The sequence below is a fragment of the Salvelinus namaycush genome, chromosome 33, assembly GCF_016432855.1.
Source record: "Salvelinus namaycush isolate Seneca chromosome 33, SaNama_1.0, whole genome shotgun sequence".
NCBI classification, from domain to species: Eukaryota; Metazoa; Chordata; class Actinopteri; order Salmoniformes; family Salmonidae; genus Salvelinus; species Salvelinus namaycush.
Window position 1 is genome coordinate 30,145,360 of NC_052339.1, and position 16,330 is coordinate 30,161,689.

A 16,330-nucleotide genomic window follows, 5' to 3' on the forward strand; every position below is an offset into this window, starting at 1 on the left:
GTAGTAGCAGCAGTAGTAGTAGTAGTAGTAGTAGTAGTAGTAGTAGTAGTAGGAGTAGCAGTAGTAGTAGGAGTAGCAGTAGTAGTAGTAGTAGTGGTAGTAAAAGTACTAGCAGTAGTAGTAGTAGTAGTAGCAGTAGTAGTAGTAGTAGTAGTAGTAGTAGTAGCATTAGCAGTAGTAGTTGTGGTAGTGGTGGTGGTGGTGATATTGATGGTGGTGGTAGTGGCAATAGTTGTAATAGTAGTAGTTGTGTTAGTAGTAGTGGTAGTTCTAGTAGTAGTAGTAGTGGTAGTAGTAGTAGTAGTTCTAGTAGTAGTAGTGGCAGTAATAGTAGTAGTAGTAGTTGTGGTGGTAGTAGTAGTAGTAGTTCTAGTAGTAGTAGTAGTGGCAGTAGTTGTAGTATTAGTAGTAGCAGCAGTATTAGTTCTAGAAGTAATATTCATATTAGCAGTAGTAGTAGTAGTAATAGTTTTAGTAGTAGTAGTGGTGGTAGTAGTAGTTGTAGTACTAGTAGTAGTAGTAGTTGTGGTGGTGTTGATGGCAGTAGTAGTAGTAGTAGCAGCAGTGGTAGTTGTAGTTGTTGTAGTAGTTGTAGTAGTAGTTTGAGTAGTAGTAGTTGTAGTATTGGTAATAGTAGAAGCTGTAGTTTAAGTAGTGTTATTAGTAGTAGTAGTAGGTTATAAGGGGGGCTGTAACAGTGTAACCGGTAGGGTTTGCAGCAGGCTGTAAGGGGGATGTAACAGTGTAACCGGTAGGGTTTGCAGCAGGCTGTAAGGGGGCTGTAACAGTGTAACCAGTAGGGTTTGCAGCAGGCTGTAAGGGGGCTGTAACAGTGTAACCAGTAGGGTTTGCAGCAGGCTGTAAGGGGGCTGTAACAGTGTAACCAGTAGGGTTTGCAGCAGGCTGTAAGGGGACTGTAACAGTGTAACCGGTAGGCTTTGCAGCAGGCTGTAAGGGGGATGTAACAGTGTAACCGGTAGGCTTTGCAGCAGGCTGTAAGGGGGCTGTAACATTGTAACCGGTAGGCTTTGCAGCAGGCTGTAAGGGGGCTGTAACAGTGTAACCGGTAGGGTTTGCAGCAGGCTGTAAGGGGGCTGTAACGGTGTAACCAGTAGGGTTTGCAGCAGGCTGTAAGGGGGCTGTAACAGTGTAACCAGTAGGCTTTGCAGCAGGCTGGAAGGGGGCTGTAACAGTGTAACCGGTAGGCTTTGCAGCAGGCTGGAAGGGGGCTGTAACAGTGTAACCAGTAGGGTTTGCAGCAGGCTGTAAGGGGGCTGTAACAGTGTAACCAGTAGGGTTTGCAGCAGGCTGTAAGGGGGCTGTAATAGTGTAACCAGTAGGGTTTGCAGCAGGCTGGAAGGGGGCTGTAACAGTGTAACCAGTAGGGTTTGCAGCAGGCTGTAAGGGGGCTGTAACAGTGTAACCAGTAGGGTTTGCAGCAGGCTGTAAGGGGGCTGTAACAGTGTAACCAGTAGGCTTTGCAGCAGGCTGTAAGGGGGCTGTAACAGTGTAACCAGTAGGCTTTGCAGCAGGCTGGAAGGGGGCTGTAACAGTGTAACCAGTAGGGTTTGCAGCAGGCTGTAAGGGGGCTGTAACAGTGTAACCAGTAGGGTTTGCAGCAGGCTGTAAGGGGGCTGTAACAGTGTAACCAGTAGGCTTTGCAGCAGGCTGTAAGGGGGCTGTAACAGTGTAACCGGTAGGCTTTGCAGCAGGCTGTAAGGGGGCTGTAATAGTGTAACCAGTAGGCTTTGCAGCAGGCTGGAAGGGGGCTGTAACAGTGTAACCAGTAGGGTTTGCAGCAGGCTGTAAGGGGGCTGTAACAGTGTAACCAGTAGGGTTTGCAGCAGGCTGTAAGGGGGCTGTAACAGTGTAACCAGTAGGCTTTGCAGCAGGCTGGAAGGGGGCTGTAACGGTGTAACCAGTAGGGTTTGCAGCAGGCTGTAAGGGGGCTGTAACAGTGTAACCAGTAGGCTTTGCAGCAGGCTGGAAGGGGGCTGTAACAGTGTAACCAGTAGGGTTTGCAGCAGGCTGTAAGGGGGCTGTAACAGTGTAACCAGTAGGGTTTGCAGCAGGCTGTAAGGGGGCTGTAACAGTGTAACCGGTAGGCTTTGCAGCAGGCTGGAAGGGGGCTGTAACAGTGTAACCAGTAGGCTTTGCAGCAGGCTGTAAGGGGGCTGTAACAGTGTAACCAGTAGGCTTTGCAGCAGGCTGGAAGGGGGCTGTAACAGTGTAACCGGTAGGCTTTGCAGCAGGCTGTAAGGGGGCTGTAACAGTGTAACCAGTAGGGTTTGCAGCAGGCTGTAAGGGGGCTGTAACAGTGTAACCGGTAGGCTTTGCAGCAGGCTGTAAGGGGGCTGTAACAGTGTAACCAGTAGGCTTTGCAGCAGGCTGTAAGGGGGCTGTAACAGTGTAACCGGTAGGGTTTGCAGCAGGCTGGAAGGGGGCTGTAACAGTGTAACCAGTAGGGTTTGCAGCAGGCTGTAAGGGGGCTGTAACAGTGTAACCAGTAGGGTTTGCAGCAGGCTGTAAGGGGGCTGTAACAGTGTAACCGGTAGGCTTTGCAGCAGGCTGGAAGGGGGCTGTAACAGTGTAACCAGTAGGCTTTGCAGCAGGCTGTAAGGGGGCTGTAACAGTGTAACCAGTAGGCTTTGCAGCAGGCTGGAAGGGGGCTGTAACAGTGTAACCGGTAGGCTTTGCAGCAGGCTGTAAGGGGGCTGTAACAGTGTAACCAGTAGGGTTTGCAGCAGGCTGTAAGGGGGCTGTAACAGTGTAACCGGTAGGCTTTGCAGCAGGCTGTAAGGGGGCTGTAACAGTGTAACCAGTAGGCTTTGCAGCAGGCTGTAAGGGGGCTGTAACAGTGTAACCGGTAGGGTTTGCAGCAGGCTGGAAGGGGGCTGTAACAGTGTAACCAGTAGGGTTTGCAGCAGGCTGTAAGGGGGTTGTAACAGTGTAACCAGTAGGGTTTGCAGCAGGCTGTAAGGGGGCTGTAACAGTGTAACCGGTAGGGTTAGCAGCAGGCTGTAAGGGGGTTGTAACAGTGTAACCAGTAGGGTTTGCAGCAGGCTGTAAGGGGGCTGTAACAGTGTAACCAGTAGGGTTTGCAGCAGGCTGTAAGGGGGTTGTAACAGTGTAACCAGTAGGCTTTGCAGCAGGCTGTAAGGGGGCTGTAACAGTGTAACCAGTAGGGTTTGCAGCAGGCTGTAAGGGGGTTGTAACAGTGTAACCAGTAGGGTTTGCAGCAGGCTGTAAAGGGGCTGTAACAGTGTAACCAGTAGGGTTTGCAGCAGGCTGTAAGGGGGCTGTAACAGTGTAACCGGTAGGGTTAGCAGCAGGCTGTAAGGGGGTTGTAACAGTGTAACCAGTAGGGTTTGCAGCAGGCTGTAAGGGGGCTGTAACAGTGTAACCAGTAGGGTTTGCAGCAGGCTGTAAGGGGGATGTAACAGTGTAACCGGTAGGGTTTGCAGCAGGCTGTAAGGGGGCTGTAACAGTGTAACCAGTAGGCTTTGCAGCAGGCTGGAAGGGGGCTGTAACAGTGTAACCAGTAGGGTTTGCAGCAGGCTGTAAGGGGGCTGTAACAGTGTAACCGGTAGGGTTTGCAGCAGGCTGTAAGGGGGCTGTAACAGTGTAACCGGTAGGGTTTGCAGCAGGCTGTAAGGGGGCTGTAACAGTGTAACCGGTAGGCTTTGCAGCAGGCTGGAAGGGGGCTGTAACATTGTAACCGGTAGGGTTTGCAGCAGGCTGTAAGGGGGCTGTAACAGTGTAACCGGTTGTCTTTGCAGCAGGCTGTAAGGGGGCTGTAACAGTGTAACCGGTAGGGTTAGCTGGAGCACTGACCCACTTCTCCAGTCTGTCTAATTCCCTACCAGCTGGATATGTGTGATGAGTTTACTGTTCTGATTTCAATGTACAACATTTTCCCTTTTCAAAACGGACGTTTCGACCTAAATAAGAAGCCTTCCTTAAGGCCTTTGAAAACGATGCGTCAGAACAGCCCCTAATATGACTCTGACTGCTTTATGCTGAATCCATTCATGCCTCCGCATGTATTATTCATATCATTTGCTCACATTTACTTAAGTAGAAATCTGTTAAATGATTTGTGCATGTGTTGACTCCCAAGGCCCCTGGTCCAGGGTATCGTGTTTAAAACCTACCCGGGTCTGTGGTTATGACTGGGTTTTCCCTGGGGTGTGTTCCCGAGACGTGTTCGTGTACTACACTAATATCCCTGATTGCCTCTCAGTCCAACAGCTGAAGGTCAAATTGATATTCAACGTGCCCGTGTAATTAGAATAGAGCAATTATATATTCTCTCTTGCTATGCCTATAGCTGCCTGACTACATGGCCTTGCATTAGAGGAATCAGCATAGTAGGATTTCAAAGTAATTAGTTCAACCGTTATGTTTTTGCCAGATCATGCTGTATAGGCTACATGTCCTAAGGGCTAGATATTACAGGATAATCAAGTCAAATGTTGTTTTATTTACATTCATTTCCTCCCTTAGTTGCATGGTTCAAATGGCCAATATAGAAATAGGAGGCTAGATTTCAAGTAGGGCCATAACTACTTGTTTAGCTTTAACAGAGTTTGTTTCATAGGGAAATAGAAGTTCCATTTGCAACCAATTCAAATCCTGTAGATGATCATCAATAAAAACATGTTTCAAATGGAACTAACAGTATGCTGTCCTAAAGGACCTCAGCTGGTTCAACGGGCTGTCCTAAAGGAACTCAGCTGGTTCAACGGGCTGTCCTAAAGGAACTCAGTTGGTTCATTGGGCTGTCCTAAAGGAACTCAGCTGGTTCATTGGGCTGTCCTAAAGGAACTCAGCTGTTTATTTTGGCCTGTCCTAAAGGAACTCAGCTGGTTCAACGGGCTGTCCTAAAGGAACTCAGCTGGTTCATCGGGCTGTCCTAAAGGAACTCAGCTGGTTCATTGGGCTGTCCTAAAGGAACTCAGCTGGTTCAACGGGCTGTCCTAAAGGAACTCAGCTGGTTCAACGGGCTGTCCTAAAGGAACTCAGCTTGTTCAACGGGCTGTCCTAAAGGAACTCAGCTGGTTCAACGGGCTGTCCTAAAGGACCTCAGCTGGTTCATTGGGCTGTCCTAAAGGAACTCAGCTGGTTCATTGGGCTGTCCTAAAGGAACTCAGCTGGTTCAACGGGCTGTCCTAAAGGAACTCAGCTGGTTCAACGGGCTGTCCTAAAGGAACTCAGCTGGTTCAACGGGCTGTCCTAAAGGAACTCAGCTGGTTCATTGGGCTGTCCTAAAGGAACTCAGCTGGTTCAACGGGCTGTCCTAAAGGAACTCAGCTGGTTCATTGGGCTGTCCTAAAGGAACTCAGCTGGTTCATTGGGCTGTCCTAAAGGAACTCAGCTGGTTCATTGGGCTGTCCTAAAGGAACTCAGTTGGTTCATTGGGCTGTCCTAAAGGAACTCAGCTGGTTCATTGGGCTGTCCTAAAGGAACTCAGCTGGTTCATCGGGCTGTCCTAAAGGAACTCAGCTGGTTCATTGGGCTGTCCTAAAGGACCTCAGCTGGTTCAACGGGCTGTCCTAAAGGAACTCAGCTGGTTCATTGGGCTGTCCTAAAGGAACTCAGCTGGTTCATCGGGCTGTCCTAAAGGAACTCAGCTGGTTCAACGGGCTGTCCTAAAGGAACTCAGCTGGTTCATTGGGCTGTCCTAAAGGAACTCAGTTGGTTCATTGGGCTGTCCTAAAGGAACTCAGTTGGTTCAACGGGCTGTCCTAAAGGACCTCAGCTGGTTCAACGGGCTGTCCTAAAGGAACTCAGTTGGTTCATTGGGCTGTCCTAAAGGAACTCAGCTGTTTATTTTGGGCTGTCCTAAAGGAACTCAGCTGGTTCATTGGGTCTGTCCTAAAGGAACTCAGCTGGTTCATTGGGGCTGTCCTAAAGGAACTCAGCTGTTTATTTTGGCCTGTCCTAAAGGAACTCAGCTGGTTCATTGGGCTGTCCTAAAGGACCTCAGCTGGTTCATTGGGTCTGTCCTAAAGGAACTCAGCTGGTTCATTGGGTCTGTCCTAAAGGAACTCAGCTTGTTCATTGGGTCTGTCGTAAAGGAACTCAGCTTGTTCATTGGGCTGTCCTAAAGGAACTCAGCTGGTTCATTGGGCTGTCCTAAAGGAACTCAGCTGGTTCATTGGGCTGTCCTAAAGGACCTCAGCTGGTTCATTGGGTCTGTCCTAAAGGAACTCAGCTGGTTCATTGGGCTGTCCTAAAGGACCTCAGCTGGTTCATTGGGCTGTCCTAAAGGACCTCAGCTGGTTCATTGGGCTGTCCTAAAGGACCTCAGCTGGTTCATTGGGTCTGTCCTAAAGGAACTCAGCTGGTTCATTGGGTCTGTCCTAAAGGAATTCAGCTGGTTCATTGGGTCTGTCCTAAAGGACCTCAGCTGGTTCATTGGGTCTGTCCTAAAGGAATTCAGCTGGTTCATTGGGTCTGTCCTAAAGGACCTCAGCTGGTTCATTGGGTCTGTCCTAAAGGAATTCAGCTGGTTCATTGGGTCTGTCCTAAAGGAACTCAGCTGGTTCATTGGACTGTCCTAAAGGACCTCAGCTGGTTCATTGGGTCTGTCCTAAAGGAACTCAGCTGGTTCATTGGGCTGTCCTAAAGGACCTCAGCTGGTTCATTGGGTCTGTCCTAAAGGAACTCAGCTGGTTCATTGGGCTGTCCTAAAGGACCTCAGCTGGTTCATTGGGTCTGTCCTAAAGGACCTCAGCTGGTTCATTGGGTCTGTCCTAAAGGACCTCAGCTGGTTCATTGGGCTGTCCTAAAGGACCTCAGCTGGTTCATTGGGCTGTCCTAAAGGAACTCAGTTGGTTCATTGGGCTGTCCTAAAGGAACTCAGCTGGTTCATTGGGCTGTCTTAAAGGAACTCAGCTGGTTCACTGGGCTGTCCTAAAGGAACTCCGTTGGTTCATTGGGCTGTCCTAAAGGAACTCAGCTGTTTATTTTGGCCTGTCCTAAAGGAACTCAGCTGGTTCATTGGGCTGTCCTAAAGGAACTCAGCTGGTTCATTGGGCTGTCCTAAAGGAACTCAGCTGGTTCATTGGGCTGTCCTAAAGGAACTCAGCTGGTTCATTGGGCTGTCCTAAAGGAACTCAGCTGGTTCAACGGGCTGTCCTAAAGGAACTCAGCTGGTTCATTGGGCTGTCCTAAAGGAACTCAGCTGGTTCATTGGGTCTGTCCTAAAGGAACTCAGCTGGTTCATTGGGCTGTCCTAAAGGAACTCAGCTGGTTCATTGGGCTGTCTTAAATGAACTCAGCTGGTTCATTGGGCTGTCCTAAAGGAACTCAGCTGGTTCATCGGGCTGTCCTAAAGGAACTCAGCTGGTTCATTGGGCTGTCCTAAAGGAACTCAGCTGGTTCACTGGGCTGTCCTAAAGGAACTCAGCTGGTTCATTGGGCTGTCCTAATGGAACTCAGCTGGTTCATTGGGCTGTCCTAAAGGACCTCAGCTGGTTCATTGGGCTGTCCTAAAGGAACTCAGCTGGTTCAACGGGCTGTCCTAAAGGAACTCAGCTGGTTCAACGGGCTGTCCTAAAGGAACTCAGCTGGTTCATTGGGTCTGTCCTAAAGGAACTCAGCTGGTTCATTGGGCTGTCCTAAAGGAACTCAGCTGGTTCATTGGGCTGTCTTAAATGAACTCAGCTGGTTCATTGGGCTGTCCTAAAGGAACTCAGCTGGTTCATCGGGCTGTCCTAAAGGAACTCAGCTGGTTCATTGGGCTGTCCTAAAGGAACTCAGCTGGTTCACTGGGCTGTCCTAAAGGAACTCAGCTGGTTCATTGGGCTGTCCTAATGGAACTCAGCTGGTTCATTGGGCTGTCCTAAAGGACCTCAGCTGGTTCATTGGGCTGTCCTAAAGGAACTCAGCTGGTTCAACGGGCTGTCCTAAAGGAACTCAGCTGGTTCATTGGGCTGTCCTAAAGGAACTCAGCTGGTTCAACGGGCTGTCCTAAAGGAACTCAGCTGGTTCATTGGGCTGTCCTAAAGGAACTCAGCTGGTTCACTGGGCTGTCCTAAAGGAACTCAGCTGGTTCAACGGGCTGTCCTAAAGGATCTCAGCTGGTTCATTGGGCTGTCCTAAAGGAACTCAGCTCTTCATTGGGTCAAGTACAATAGGCAATACACTAAAGGCCAATATAGTTTTATTTGACATAACTCATGTCACATGTGGCCATGCATCACCAACCCCAAAATAAAGCAGCTGTTTTGATTTATGCTTTTGGGTTTTCTGAAGCCTAACTTTTGTTCACTTATTTCAGGTGAGAAGCCCTTCAAATGTGAGTTTGACGGCTGCGACCGACGTTTCGCCAACAGCAGTGACCGGAAGAAGCACTCCCACGTGCACACCAGCGATAAGCCGTACAACTGCAAAGTGAGAGGCTGTGACAAATCCTACACACACCCCAGCTCTCTCAGAAAACACATGAAAGTGCACTGCAAGTCTCCACCACCAAGTTCTGGCTACGAGTCTTCAACTCCGTCATTAGTGTCCCCATCATCGGACTTAGGCCGAGAGCCAGGGGCCTCGTCGCTCTCAGAACCAGCACCCTCGTCTCAACCCGCCAATTTAAGTGAGTGGTACGTCTGTCATAGTTCTGGTGCGAGCGGTACTCAGACACCTCCCAGCGGCTCCCCCAGCCCTGATCCCGGGGATGAGACGCCCTGACACCCAGAGCCAAGGGACGCGTTTTAAACAAAACTGGCCCAGAAAATTATTATAAGATATTAAAGATATTTTCTAACATACCCGCGAACTTACAAAATTAACACATAGAAAAGGTCTGTTTTCTAAGGCCCAAATCATTCAATGTACTGTCTGGCATATCGGACAAATAAGACACTGCCAAATGTATCTCGTGATAGCTCTCTTCTATCCCAATGTGTTTGGAAAAAAATGTATTATTATCGTACCCGGTTATTGTACGCATGTATCTTGCTGTATTATTTTGTAAATCGAGTTTTGACTTCAATATCTTTTTAATTTATTTTTTGAATCTGACATGAGCATTTTTGTATTATCGAACCAAAGTGTTTCAATATAAAAAAAAATTAAATGTACATTTGTAAATTGATACGTTTCGATGTGTAGGTGGTAATAGTCATTTTGTAAGCTTTGGTATTTCAGCAATTTTTTTTTGTTTGCTACACTTATTTGTATAAATTAAATAATTGAAACGTTTGGAGTTTCATGCAAGACATATTGTCTCCATTTCTGATGTTCTATTCTATTGATTGGTCGTTTTCATATCGTCTATTTGATATTATTACATTCAATTCATAAATGTTTGGTCAACGTGGGCATTTTGTGATTTTGTAATTCTCGTCAATATTTGTTAGTAATGCATTTTTTATGAAAACGTGATCCTATCGAGAAAATACACTCGAAATATGTACCAAACTGCCTTGTAATTTGTCAGTATTTTGAATAAATCGTGTATGATTAAATTAAATTATCCTTTTCTGGGCCTTGACTTTTTAATATTGATATAGACATAAAATAACGAGTTTATTCTAATGCGTATACTATCAGGGTACTGTTAACCAATACATGACAGGGCGCTCTAAAACGCCTTGAATCTCACATGCTGTACTCATGTAAAACAAGACAGCAGAGACTAATAACAACAGTCTTTTTTTAAAGGAGCCGTGAGACCAAACACGTTTCTTTCACTATATTCAACAGCGAGCCTTACTGCCATTCGTGGCTTATTTAATCTCATGTACCATCTATAACAGAGCCCGGCATAAAGGTCGAGAACATGTTTGGACCCATATTGGACAACAGACACTTTTAGATTTTTTTGTTTCGTTTTGAACAATGTTAAATGTTTTTATTTTGCTGTAATGTTCAACTGGTTTAAACCTCTTGCCAACGTGCGAAAAAACCATAAAGACACTTTGAAAAGAAGCCATTGTCCTCGGTGTTGTATTTAACATTAGTTTACTTTTAGTTTTTACTCTAAACTTCATCCCTAAACACCGGAAAATCACAAAGCACTTCTTTAAAAGAAAATCCAGATTTTATTTTGTGAAAATATTCTTCACTGGTCATGTCCATGTCTTATTTGTGTGGGATCTATTTTTCTCTTAGATAAAGTGTGGTTTTCTGCAGGGGAGATGTGGGCAGGGTTTGATGAAAGGCTCGTATATTCTCATCCAGACTTCAAAGATCTTTTAACACAAAGAGCCATTTCTTCATGACGGTGAGTCCTCACGGTGAATTAAGATTTCTATAGCAATAGCCGAGTCAAACTCGAATAATATGGGGCCAAGTCTGAGGACTTCAGCGCCTCTTCAAAAGAATGTAATATTTGCTACCCATGGGGTAGGAAACGGTAATCTATGTTCTTTCTATTCAATATAAAGAGAAAATGTTCTTTTGCTATATTTTTACAACTATCAAAAGAGAAGCCGATAGAATTACGCACGTATTCTCACAATAATAGACTTGCATTGCAAAGCTGCTTGGATGCGTCCTGTGAACTTACTGTGGGTTCTGCGTTCTGAAGACTGCGCTTACTGGGTTCTGTGATCTGAAGACTGCGCTTACTGGGTTCTGTGATCTGAAGACTGCGCTTACTGGGTTCTGTGATCTGAAGACTGCGCTTACTGGGTTCTGTGATCTGAAGACTGCGCTTACTGGGTTCTGTGAACTGAAGACTGCGCTTACTGGGTTCTGTGATCTGAAGACTGCGCTTACTGGGTTCTGTGATCTGAAGACTGCGCTTACTGGGTTCTGTGATCTGAAGACTGCGCTTACTGGGTTCTGCGTTCTGAAGACTGCGCTTACTGGGTTCTGTGATCTGAAGACTGCGCTTACTGGGTTCTGTGATCTGAAGACTGCGCTTACTGGGTTCTGTGATCTGAAGACTGCGCTTACTGGGTTCTGTGATCTGAAGACTGCGCTTACTGGGTTCTGTGAACTGAAGACTGCGCTTACTGGGTTCTGTGAACTGAAGACTGCGCTTACTGGGTTCTGTGATCTGAAGACTGCGCTTACTGGGTTCTGTGATCTGAAGACTGCGCTTACTGGGTTCTGTGAACTGAAGACTGCGCTTACTGGGTTCTGTGAACTGAAGACTGCGCTTACTGGGTTCTGTGAACTGAAGACTGCGCTTACTGGGTTCTGTGAACTGAAGACTGCGCTTACTGGGTTCTGTGATCTGAAGACTGCGCTTACTGGGTTCTGTGAACTGAAGACTGCGCTTACTGGGTTCTGTGATCTGAAGACTGCGCTTACTGGGTTCTGTGATCTGAAGACTGCGCTTACTGGGTTCTGTGAACTGAAGACTGCGCTTACTGGGTTCTGTGATCTGAAGACTGCGCTTACTGGGTTCTGTGATCTGAAGACTGCGCTTACTGGGTTCTGTGAACTGAAGACTGCGCTTACTGGGTTCTGTGATCTGAAGACTGCGCTTACTGGGTTCTGTGATCTGAAGACTGCGCTTACTGGGTTCTGTGAACTGAAGACTGCGCTTACTGGGTTCTGTGATCTGAAGACTGCGCTTACTGGGTTCTGTGAACTGAAGACTGCGCTTACTGGGTTCTGTGATCTGAAGACTGCGCTTACTGGGTTCTGTGATCTGAAGACTGCGCTTACTGGGTTCTGTGAACTGAAGACTGCGCTTACTGGGTTCTGTGAACTGAAGACTGCGCTTACTGGGTTCTGTGATCTGAAGACTGCGCTTACTGGGTTCTGTGAACTGAAGACTGCGCTTACTGGGTTCTGTGAACTGAAGACTGCGCTTACTGGGTTCTGTGAACTGAAGACTGCGCTTACTGGGTTCTGTGAACTGAAGACTGCGCTTACTGGGTTCTGTGATCTGAAGACTGTGCTTACTGGGTTCTGTGATCTGAAGACTGCGCTTACTGGGTTCTGTGAACTGAAGACTGCGCTTACTGGGTTCTGTGAACTGAAGACTGCGCTTACTGGGTTCTGTGATCTGAAGACTGCGCTTACTGGGTTCTGTGAACTGAAGACTGCGCTTACTGGGTTCTGTGATCTGAAGACTGCGCTTACTGGGTTCTGTGATCTGAAGACTGCGCTTACTGGGTTCTGTGATCTGAAGACTGCGCTTACTGGGTTCTGTGATCTGAAGACTGCGCTTACTGGGTTCTGTGAACTGAAGACTGCGCTTACTGTGGGTTCTGTGATCTGAAGACTGCGCTTACTGGGTTCTGTGAACTGAAGACTGCGCTTACTGGGTTCTGTGATCTGAAGACTGCGCTTACTGGGTTCTGTGAACTGAAGACTGCGCTTACTGTGGGTTCTGTGATCTGAAGACTGCGCTTACTGGGTTCTGTGAACTGAAGACTGCGCTTACTGGGTTCTGTGAACTGAAGACTGCGCTTACTGGGTTCTGTGAACTGAAGACTGCGCTTACTGGGTTCTGTGAACTGAAGACTGCGCTTACTGGGTTCTGTGAACTGAAGACTGCGCTTACTGGGTTCTGTGATCTGAAGACTGCGTTTACTGGGTTCTGTGATCTGAAGACTGCGCTTACTGGGTTCTGTGAACTGAAGACTGCGCTTACTGGGGGTTCTGTGATCTGAAGACTGCGTTTACTGGGTTCTGTGAACTGAAGACTGCGCTTACTGGGTTCTGTGAACTGAAGACTGCGCTTACTGGGTTCTGTGAACTGAAGACTGCGCTTACTGGGTTCTGTGATCTGAAGACTGCGCTTACTGGGTTCTGTGATCTGAAGACTGCGCTTACTGGGTTCTGTGATCTGAAGACTGCGCTTACTGGGTTCTGTGATCTGAAGACTGCGCTTACTGGGTTCTGTGAACTGAAGACTGCGCTTACTGGGTTCTGTGAACTGAAGACTGCGTTTACTGGGTTCTGCGTTCTTTAAGAAGAGCAGCGTATAAGCTAGGTGTTTGGTGTTGAGGGGAATGGACACGACCATGTTAACAGTGGTTTTAGAGATCTCCACATAGGTGAAGTTTCCTATGTGACTGAGCTAATTGTAGTGCACATGGGCGTTTAGGCTAGCTAACACGCAATAGCATTATGCTTCTAATAACATGAAAATTCCTCGTATTTCAAAATATACAAAAATATACAATAATATGCAATAATATACAATAATATACAATAATATACAATAATAGCCTATCAACGGGTTTTTGTCTTCATTTATTCCATAATTTCAAACATACACCGGGCACTGTTATGCACTAATTAAGACATGCACATAAATTATTTTACGAGGATCTGAGGCATATTTTGTCGTAAAGAGGCTGAGAGTTTGCAGAACCTGCTGCAGAACATAAGCCATTCTGAGGCAGGAACAAGGCGGAAGTCCCCACTGTCTGATACGTTTAGATGTTTGTTCATTTGGTGCTTGTATTTACTCTGTCCAAGTGCCCCACATAAAATCATAAATAATTAGCACTACAACAAATAACCAAACGGTGGATTCCTCTCTCCTTGGCATTAGCTCTTGTGCCTGAATTGGTTACAATATAGTTCAGTCTCAATTGAAGCCAACAGTCTTTGAAGCAGGACATAATATCTGAGTGATTCTACCATTCTTCCAAAGACGTAGATAACACGGAAAGACTTCTTTGACTCGGATGTGTTCGACCCATCTTTGTTGCACCGTCCAAATCTTTTAGTTCCAGCCGTCAAAGATGAAACAAGGACTGACGACGGAATGGTATAAAAAAAAGTATAATATTTTTAATTGAACTCCGCAAGTCAGTTAAGAACAAAGTCGTATTTACAATGACTGCCTTCCTTGGATTAACTGCCTTGTTCAGGAGAATGACGTTAGATGTTTTACCTTGTCAGCACGGGGACTCGATCCGTCAACCTTCCAATTACTGACCTAACGTTCTAACCAATCGGCTACTTGTCGCTGTAAAAAATTAAAAAGACCCACAAATCTAGTTGTTTCAATTAATTATTATAAAGTAACTGGTTCCACAGCCTTTTTTTGTGTACTGAACTTTTCGGTCCAAGTGTTACCTGAGCAAAAACACAATTGGTGTCCCAAATTTAGCTCCAACTTCATAAAACGTAAATAATATTTAGTTGAACAAACGACTTAATTCATACATTATAGCCTACATGTCTGTTATTATATTAGACTAGGGAAGCCCAGAGCAGGTATTTAACTCATACATGTCTGTTATTATATTAGACTAGGGAAGCCCAGAGCAGGTATTTAACTCATACATGTCTGTCTTTACATTAGACTAGGGAAGCCCAGAGCAGTATTTAACTCATACATGTCTGTCTTTACATTAGACTAGGGAAGCCCAGAGCAGTATTTAACTCATACATGTCTGTCTTTACATTAGACTAGGGAAGCCCAGAGCACTATTTAACTCATACATGTCTGTCTTTACATTAGACTAGGGAAGCCCAGAGCACTATTTAACTCATACATGTCTGTCTTTACATTAGACTAGGGAAGCCCAGAGCACTATTTAACTCATACATGTCTGTCTTTACATTAGACTAGGGAAGCCCAGAGCAGTATTTAACTCATACATGTCTGTCTTTACATTAGACTAGGGAAGCCCAGAGCACTATTTAACTCATACATGTCTGTCTTTACATTAGACTAGGGAAGCCCAGAGCAGTATTTAACTCATACATGTCTGTCTTTACATTAGACTAGGGAAGCCCAGAGCAGTATTTAACTCATACATGTCTGTCTTGACATTAGACTAGGGAAGCCCAGAGCAGTATTTAACTCATACATGTCTGTCTTTACATTAGACTAGGGAAGCCCAGAGCACTATTTAACTCATACATGTCTGTCTTTACATTAGACTAGGGAAGCCCAGAGCATGAGCAACATTTACAAGCATATGTTACATTGATCTGCCATAACTCTGGACTTGTAAAATCCATAATACTGTATCTATAGTCTATAGTAGCTGACATATACTGGACGTTTATGTCAGTCCCGTTATAGCTTGGTGAGGGTGTCACAGTTTACTGTCAGTCTCGTTATAGCTTGGTGACGGTATCACAGTTTACCGTCAGTCCTGTTATAGCTCGGTGAGGGTATCACAGTTTACTGTCAGTCCAGTTATAGCTTGGTGACGGTATCACAGTTTACTGTCAGTCTCGTTATAGCTTGGTGAGGGTATCACAGTTTACCATCAGTCCTGTTATAGCTTGGTGACGGTATCACAGTTTACCATCAGTCCTGTTATAGCTTGGTGAGGGTATCACAGTTTACCGTCAGTCCCGTTATAGCTCGGTGAGGGTATCACAGTTTACCGTCAGTCCAGTTATAGCTCGGTGAGGGTATCACAGTTTACCATCAGTCCTGTTATAGCTTGGTGACGGTATCACAGTTTACCATCAGTCCTGTTATAGCTTGGTGAGGGTATCACAGTTTACCGTCAGTCCCGTTATAGCTCGGTGAGGGTATCACAGTTTACCGTCAGTCCCGTTATAGCTCGGTGAGGGTATCACAGTTTACCGTCAGTCCTGTTATAGCTCGGTGAGGGTATCACAGTTTACCGTCAGTCCCGTTATAGCTCGGTGAGGGTATCACAGTTTACCGTCAGTCCCGTTATAGCTCGGTGAGGGTATCACAGTTTACCGTCAGTCCTGTTATAGCTCGGTGAGGGTATCACAGTTTACCGTCAGTCCCGTTATAGCTTGGTGAGGGTATCACAGTTTACCGTCAGTCCCGTTATAGCTCGGTGAGGGTATCACAGTTTACCGTCAGTCCCGTTATAGCTCGGTGAGGGTATCACAGCAGTTGAGTAAACATAAAGTTTTCTTCCAAATGGCACTCTATTGCCTACAAAGTCCACTACTTTTGACCAGAGCCCAATGTTCTCTGTTAGAAATGTGTTCACTGTAGAGTGGAAGGCTGGTTGGACAGCGTGATGGAGAAGGCTGGTTGGACAGCGTGATGGAGAAGGCTGGTTGGACAGGGTGATGGAGAAGGCTGGTTGGACAGCGTGATGGAGAAGGCTGGTTGGACAGCGTGATGGAGAAGGCTGGTTGGACAGCGTGATGGAGAAGGCTGGTTGGACAGCGTGATGAGAAGGCTGGTTGGACAGCGTGATGGAGAAGGCTGGTTGGACAGGGTGATGGAGAAGGCTGGTTGGACAGCGTGATGGAGAAGGCTGGTTGGACAGCGTGATGAGAAGGCTGGTTGGACAGCGTGATAGAGAAGGCTGGTTGGACAGCGTGATGAGAAGGCTGGTTGGACAGCGTGATGAGAAGGCAGGTTGGACAGTGTGATGGAGAAGGCTGGTTGGACAGCGTGATGGAGAAGGCTGGTTGGACAGCGTGATAGAGAAGGCTGGTTGGACAGCGTGAT

At 46.5% G+C, this 16,330-nt stretch overlaps 1 protein-coding gene across 1 annotated transcript in view; it reads left to right on the forward strand.

Annotated features, from left to right (window-relative positions):
- The window catches only part of LOC120027973 (zinc finger protein ZIC 4-like), a 15,574-nt gene extending 6,880 nt beyond the window's left edge, over window positions 1–8,694 (forward strand). Inside the window, exon 3 of the mRNA XM_038973070.1 lies at window positions 8,288–8,694. Within this exon, the coding sequence (XP_038828998.1) occupies window positions 8,288–8,694 (407 nt within the window). The remainder of the gene's footprint in view (window positions 1–8,287) is intronic.
- The last annotated feature ends 7,636 nt before the right edge of the window (window positions 8,695–16,330 follow it).